The 8,423-nt window shown below is 46.7% G+C and overlaps 1 protein-coding gene across 1 annotated transcript; it reads right to left on the reverse strand.

Annotated features, from left to right (window-relative positions):
* Window positions 1-1,529: 1,529 nt before the first annotated feature.
* On the reverse strand, window positions 1,530-4,397 carry MRPL33 (mitochondrial ribosomal protein L33). The gene is made up of 4 exons (XM_040430644.1): window positions 4,274-4,397; window positions 3,176-3,194; window positions 1,928-2,034; window positions 1,530-1,780 (listed from the first exon to the last, which is right to left on the reverse strand). The coding sequence occupies exons 1-4, from the start codon at window positions 4,293-4,295 to the stop codon at window positions 1,731-1,733; spliced, it is 198 nt and encodes a 65-aa protein (XP_040286578.1). The 5' UTR covers window positions 4,296-4,397; the 3' UTR covers window positions 1,530-1,730.
* Between the last annotated feature and the right edge of the window lie 4,026 nt (window positions 4,398-8,423).

Below are 8,423 nucleotides of genomic sequence, written 5' to 3' on the forward strand. Positions count from 1 at the left end.
GATATCTAAGAAGTGGTGGATGAAGAGCCCCCGGCAGCGGAGGAAGCAGATGCCGGATTTCCAAATCAATCTTGTGTGCACATTTCACTCTATTCCAGTGAAGGTTGAGATCGGTGGCGAAACCGCATCAAATCTGCACCAAAAACCGCTGTTAAAAAACGTGGATTTTGGTGCGGATATGTTGCAAAAACGTACAGAAATTCAGGCAGGTCTTCTGTGCGTTCAGCCGCAATCATCTACAGGTATCTTTAAAGGGGTTCTGCAGTTTTTTTTAAACTGATGATCTATCCTCTGGATAGATCATCAGCATCTGATCGGCGGGGGGCCGACACCCGGGACCCCCGCCGATCAGCTGTTTGAGAAGGCAGTAGCGCCGCGGCCTTCTCGCTGTTTACCGCAGGCCCAGTGACGTCACGACTAGTATCAACTCAAGTAGTAGAGTGAAGAACCGCACTCAATCAATTGTCTCTGGTGCCAATCAAGGACTGCGAGCAGTCAGTAAACATGAAATGAAAATTGCGGCACTCAGATACTGGATTATTGCGTACAAAACTTTTTTATTTTTTCATTTTGTCAAGCATTTAGCAGTGATTCATCCAAAACAGCCCAATTTTAGATCCTTGGTGCAAACAGTGGATTTGAGACCAGACGTTTCGGTCGTGACCTTCATCAGTGGTCACATATTTTATCTGTTCTTGTAGGGTCCGGACATCTGGGTTTGGATGCATGGCCGAGAAGACTAGTATCAACTGGCCTGGGCGCGGCTAAGCTCTGTTCACTTGAATGGAGCTTAGCCGCACCAAGGCCAGTGATACTAGTCGTGACGTCACTGGGCCTGCGGTAAACAGCGACAAGGCTGCGGCGCTACTGCCTTCTCAAACAGCTGATGGGTGTCGGACCCCCACCGATCAGATGCTGATGATCTATCCAGAGGATAGATCATCAGTTAAAAAAAAAACTGCAGAACCCCTTTAAGGCTCAAGCACACGACCACAGCCTGTTTTACCATCCGCAAAACATGGATGCCGGCCGCCGTGTGCCTTCACAATGTTATGGAACGTCCTGCCCTTGTCTGTAAATCAGGGCCATGGAACGGACATACAAAGTGAAGGGTCCGCATCGTGTGCATGAGCCCTAAGGCCTCTTGCACACAAATGTATTTTCTTTCCGTGTCCGTTTATTTTTTTGCAGACCCATTCACTTCAATGGGTCCGCAAAAAAAACGGAAGTTACTCCGTGTGCATTACTTTTCCGTTTGTCTATATTTCTGTTCCGCAAAAAAACATGTCCTATTATTGTCCGCATTACGGATAAGGATAGGACTGGTCTATTAGGGGCCGGCTGTTCTGTTCCGCAAAATACGGAATGCACACGGATGTCATCAAAATACATACGGTTGTGTGCAAGAAGCTGAAGCGTGAGGTAAAATGTAACATTACTGCACGTACCCTGCGAGGGGGCGAAAGCCTGGGACTGCAGACGACACGAATCCTCGCCTAAAGGATGAAAAGTATGAAGTGACCCCGAGCCCCGGAAAGCCTGTTCTCCAGCACGACAGCCGGGACATCTGTACAAAGGTAGAAACGTCCTTTATTGATGAACTTCTCAGGAGCAGCATTACTGATCCCAGCTCTGCAGCACAGCCCCAATCCCCACTGACACCAGTCCTCAGGGCCACATCCACACGGGCGTGTCCCCTGCCCCCTCAGAGTCCTTTCTCCGTGCGGTGACTAAATGCTGCGGATTTTCCTCTTCTCGTGGAACAGGACGTGTTGTTTTACTGCAAGAGACAGAAACAAGGATCGGAAATAGACACATGACGACCGCCGCCTGTATCCGTATCTGGCCTCGCTGCGATCACCGGCACCTGACTGCAACAATGTATCCATCTGTAGTTTCAATAAACGCCCCCCAATAATATACTGACCAATAGGGTCGTATTTCCTCAGGATGAGCTTGTCCTTTAGCTTGTTCCTCCGAGTGTTGAACCTGTATCCAGTTCCGGCCGCACTCATCATCTGTACCAGGAGCACCCTGAGCGGAGACACCGAGGACGAGGGGATTAATCGTATCCATAAAACATGGAGTCACTGCATTATACTCCAGAGCTGCACTCACTATTCTGCTGGTGGAGTCACTGTGTACATCACATTACTTATCCTGTACTGATCCTGAGTTACGTCCTGTATTATACTCCAGAGCTGCACTCACTATTCTGCTGGTGGAGTCACTGTGTACATCACATTACTTATCCTATACTGATCCTGAGTTACATCCTGTCTTATACTCCAGAGCTGCACTCACTATTCTGCTGGTGCAGTCACTGTGTACATACATTACTTATCCTGTATTATACTCCAGAGCTGCACTCACTATTCTGCTGGTGCAGTCACTGTGTACATACATTACATATCCTGTACTGATCCTGAGTTACATCCTGTATTATACTCCAGAGCTGCACTCACTATTCTGCTGGTGCAGTCACTGTGTACATACATTACATTACTTATCCTGTACTGATCCTGAGTTACATCCTGTATTATACTCCAGAGCTGCACTCACTATTCTGCTGGTGCAGTCACTGTGTACATACATTACATTACTTATCCTGTACTGATCCTGAGTTACATCCTGTATTATACTCCAGAGCTGCACTCACTATTCTGCTGGTGCAGTCACTGTGTACATACAGTACATTACTTATTCTGTACTGATCCTGAGTTACATCCTGTATTATACTCCAGAGCTGCACTCACTATTCTACTGGTGCAGTCACTGTGTACATACATTACTTATCCTGTACTGATCCTGAGTTACATCCTGTATTATACTCCAGAGCTGCACTCACTATTCTGCTGGTGCAGTCACTGTGTACATTACATTACTTATCCTGTACTGATCCTGAGTTACATCCTGTATTATACTTCAGAGCTGCACTCACTATTCTGACGTACAGACGACACTTTCGTGCACAGAATCAAACACTGAAAGAGCAGGGAATTCTGGGAGATTTCAGTAGCTCTGCTTGCTGTCAGTAAACAATGACAGCTATTAGAGGTGAACTGTCAGTATTATATTCTACCGCCCCCCATGTGTCGGTCTCTAGGGGCTGAGTTTTATGGGGTCACACTCAGCCGTCGGCCACACTGACACATTACACAGGAGCCGCACTTACTTGGATTTTCCTTTGGCGACTGCTCCGGGTGAGGAAGGAGGGAAGAGAGAAGATTACAGCACCGGCAGGAGCCCCACACACCCACTACTACCCCCATCATCCACATCATTACAATCCCACACCCCGTAATGACACCCGACTAACCCCCACCCCCCGTAATGACACCTCACTAACCGCCCACACCCCATAATGACACCCTGCTAACCGCCCACACCCCATAATGACACCCGACTAACCCCCACACCCCGTAATGACACCCGACTAACCCCCACACCCCGTAATCACACCCCGCTAACCCCCACACCCCGTAATGACACCCCGCTAACCCCCACACCCCGTAATGACACCCGACTAACCCCCACACCCCGTAATGACACCCGACTAACCCCCACACCCCGTAATGACACCCGGCTAACCCCCACACCCCGTAATGACACCTCGCTAACCCCCACACCCCGTAATGACACCCGACTAACCCCCACACCTCGTAATGACACCCGGCTAACCCCCACACCCCATAATGACACCCGACTAACCCCCACACCCCGTAATGACACCCGACTAACCCCCACACCCCGTAATGACACCTCGCTAACCCCCACACCCCGTAATGACACCTCGCTAACCCCCACACCCCGTAATGACACCCGACTAACCCCCACACCCCGTAATGACACCCGACTAACCCCCACACCCCGTAATGACACCCGACTAACCCCCACACCCCGTAATGACACCCAACTAACCCCCACACCCCGTAATGACACCCGACTAACCCCCACACCCCGTAATGACACCCCGCTAACCCCCACACCCTGTAGTGACACCCCGCTAACCCCCACACCCCATAATGACACCCCGCTAACCCCCACACCCCATAATGACACCCAACTAACACAAATTTCCCCTCAATGACACCCCGCTAACCCCCACACCCCATAATGACACCCGACTAACCCCCACACCCCGTAATGACACCCAACTAACACAAATTTCCCCTCAATGACATGACACCCCACTAATATCCCCAATAAACCCCTACCACACCCCTTCCCTTTCACTCCACTACTACCCCTATTCTCCCATCATCACGCTCACAGTTTATACACGTGAGGAACATGTCTGCAGATCTCCAGCCCAAGGACGACACCCGATCACCGCCGGCTCCTCCGCCCTTTATTTCCGGGTCACAGAGCGGCGCCTCCTAGACTGGTCTCCAACAAAATGGCGGCCGCCTCCATCATCCGCACCCCCTAGTGACTGAGGAGCGGGCGCCCCCTGCAGTGTGAGGACGGGATCTGCGGGTCATTACACTGACACATTCACCTCTGATACAGTGTCACAAAACTTCAGCTGTCAGAAGTGCTGAATCTGTGCCGATGTTGTAGCTGTGCGCTGATTAAACTTTGAATAGGGGATAATTGTTTATTATGGGACAAGACAACCCCATTAACCACTTAAGGACCACAGGTTTATACCCCCCTAAAGACCAGGCCCTTTTTTACAAATCGGCACTACACTACTTTCACCGTTTATTGCTCGGTCATGCAACTTACCACCCAAATGAATTTTGCCTCCTTTTCTTCTCACTAATAGAGCTTTCATTTGGTGGTATTTCATTGCTGCTGACATTTTTACTTTTTTTGTTATTAATCGAAATTTAACGATTTTTTTGCAAAAAAATGACATTTTTCACTTTCAGGTGTAAAATTTTGCAAAAAAAACGACATCCATATAGAAATTTTGCTCTAAATTTATAGTTCTACATGTCTTTGATAAAAAAAAAATGTTTGGGTAAAAAAAAAATGGTTTGGGTAAAAGTTATAGCGTTTACAAACTATGGTACAAAAATGTGAATTTCCGCTTTTTGAAGCAGCTCTGACTTTCTGAGCACCTGTCATGTTTCCTGAGGTTCTACAATGCCCAGACAGTACAAACACCCCACAAATGACCCCATTTCGGAAAGTACACACCCTAAGGTATTCGCTGATGGGCATAGTGAGTTCATAGAACTTTTTATTTTTTGTCACAAGTTAGCGGAAAATGATGATTTTTTTTTATTTTTATTTTTTTCTTACAAAGTCTCATATTCCACTAACTTGTGACAAAAAATAAAAACTTCCATGAACTCACTATGCCCCTCACGGAATACCTTGGGGTGTCTTCTTTCCAAAATGGGGTCACTTGTGGGGTAGTTATACTGCCCTGGCATTCTAGGGGCCCAAATGTGTGGTAAGGAGTTTGAAATCAAATTCTGTAAAAAATGACCTGTGAAATCCGAAAGGTGCTCTTTGGAATGTGGGCCCCTTTGCCCACCTAGGCTGCAAAAAAGTGTCACACATGTGGTATTGCCGTACTCAGGATAAGTTGGGCAATGTGTTTTGGGGTGTCATTTTACATATACCCATGCTGGGTGAGATAAATATCTTGGTCAAATGCCAACTTTGTATAAAAAAATGGGAAAAGTTGTCTTTTGCCAAGATATTTCTCTCACCCAGCATGGGTATATGTAAAATGACACCCCAAAACACATTCCCCACCTTCTCCTGAGTACGGAGATACCACATGTGTGACACTTTTTTGCAGCCTAGGTGGGCAAAGGGGCCCATATTCCAAAGAGCACCTTTCGGATTTCACAGGTCATTTTTTACAGAATTTGATTTCAAACTCCTTACCACACATTTGGGCCCCTAGAATGCCAGGGCAGTATAACTACCCCACAAGTGACCCCATTTTGGAAAGAAGAGACCCCAAGGTATTCGCTGATGGGCATAGTGAGTTCATGGAAGTTTTTATTTTTTGTCACAAGTTAGTGGAATATGAGACTTTGTATGAAAAAAAAAAATCAGCATTTTCCACTAACTTGTGACAAAAAATAAAAAATTCTAGGAACTCGCCATGCCCCTCACGGAATACCTTGGGGTGTCTTCTTTCCAAAATGGGGTCACTTGTGGGGTAGTTATACTGCCCTGGCATTTTCCAGGGGCCCTAATGTGTGGTAAGTAGGTAAATGACCTGTGAAATCCTAAAGGTGCTCTTTGGAATGTGGGCCCCTTTGCCCACCTAGGCTGCAAAAAAGTGTCACACATGTGGTATCGCCGTATTCAGGAGAAGTTGGGGAATGTGTTTTGGGGTGTCATTTTACATATACCCATGCTGGGTGAGAGAAATATCTTGGCAAAAGACAACTTTTCCCTTTTTTTTATACAAAGTTGGCATTTGACCAAGATATTTCTCTCACCCAGCATGGGTATATGTAAAATGACACCCCAAAACACATTCCCCAACTTCTCCTGAGTACGGCGATACCAGATGTGTGACACTTTTTTGCAGCCTAGATGCGCAAAGGGGCCCACATTCCTTTTAGGAGGGCATTTTTAGACATTTGGATACCAGACTTCTTCTCACGCTTTGGGGCCCCTAGAATGCCAGGGCAGTATAAATACCCCACATGTGACCCCATTTTGGAAAGAAGACACCCCAAGGTATTCAATGAGGGGCATGGCGAGTTCATAGAATTTTTTTTTTTTTGGCACAAGTTAGCGGAAATTGATATTTTTAATTTTTTTCTCACAAAGTCTCCCGTTCCGCTAACTTGGGACAAAAATTTCAATCTTTCATGGACTCAATATGCCCCTCACGGAATACCTGGGGGTGTCTTCTTTCCGAAATGGGGTCACATGTGGGGTATTTATACTGCCCTGGCATTCTAGGGGCCCTAAAGCGTGAGAAGAAGTCTGGAATATAAATGTCTAAAAAATTTTACGCATTTGGATTCCGTGAGGGGTATGGTGAGTTCATGTGAGATTTTATTTTTTGACACAAGTTAGTGGAATATGAGACTTTGTAAGAAAAAAATATATAATTCCGCTAACTTGGGCCAAAAAAATGTCTGAATGGAGCCTTACAGGGGGGTGATCAATGACAGGGGGGTTGATCAATGACAGGGGGGTGATCAATGACAGGGGGGGTGATCAATGACAGGGGGGGTGATCAATGACAGGGGGGTGATCAATGACAGGGGGGTGATCAATGACAGGGGTGTAATCAATGACAGGGGGGTGATCAGGGAGTCTATATGGGGTGATCACCACAGTCATTGATCACGCCCCTGTAAGGCTTCATTCAGACGTCCGGATGCGTTTTGCGGATCCGATCCATCTATCAGTGCATCCGTAAAAATCATGCGGACATCTGAATGGAGCTTTACAGGGGGGTGATCAATGACAGGGGGGTAATCAATGACAGGGGGGTGATCAGGGAGTCTATATGGGGTGATCAGGGGTGATCAGGGGCTAATAAGGGGTTAATAAGTGACGGGGGGGGTGTAGTGTAGTGTAGTGGTGTTTGGTGCTACTTTACTGAGCTACCTGTGTCCTCTGGTGGTCGATCCAAACAAAGGGGACCACCAGAGGACCAGGTAGCAGGTATATTAGACGCTGTTATCAAAACAGCGTCTAATATACCTGTTAGGGGTTAAAAAAAAAACATCTCCAGCCTGCCAGCGAACGATCGCCGCTGGCAGGCTGGAGATCAACTCTCTTACCTTCCATTCCTGTGAGCGCGCGTTCACAGGAAATCTCGGCTCACGCGAGATGACGCCAATCGGCGTTAGCGTAGCCTGGGGGAGCCGCCGCAATGACGCCTTTCGGCGTTACAGTTGCGGGAAGTGGTTAATGGCGCAGCTTTTTTAAAAAAATTTTTATTTTATTTCAAGAGCCATAACTTTTTGCATTCCTCCACTGACAGCCGCACGAGGGCGCGTTTATGTTTTTCTTGTGGGAAAAAGTTCCAGTTTTCATTTGTGCCGTTTTACGGTACATCTACTCTTTAATTATTTTTTTTTGTATTTTTCAGGAGGTGAAATTCCAAAAAAACAGCAATTTTAATTCTTTTAAACAATTTTACGCCTTGGATATTGGATAAAGTGAGCGGGTCGCTGTGGACAACGCGATGCCGATTATGTCTATTTTTTTATGCTTGTGAATGAGAAACAAATGTGATTTTTTTATTTTATTATTATTATTTTTTTTACTTTTTCTTTTACATTTTTTTTATTTTTTTACTTTTATTCTCCGTCCCGCTGATGATACTCTGATTGCCCATATAATGGTGGAATTTGGTGCGGACCGCCCGGAGTGTGCCGCCCATTGTTTTCAATAGAAGCTCGCGCATCGGCAAGTTTAGAGCCAGGATCGGGCCGAGAAGGGGCGTGTCCTTTCAGTGTCTGGGCAGCCACCGCTCAAAG

The sequence above is a fragment of the Bufo bufo genome, chromosome 4 (assembly GCF_905171765.1).
Source record: "Bufo bufo chromosome 4, aBufBuf1.1, whole genome shotgun sequence".
NCBI lineage: Eukaryota > Metazoa > Chordata > Amphibia > Anura > Bufonidae > Bufo > Bufo bufo.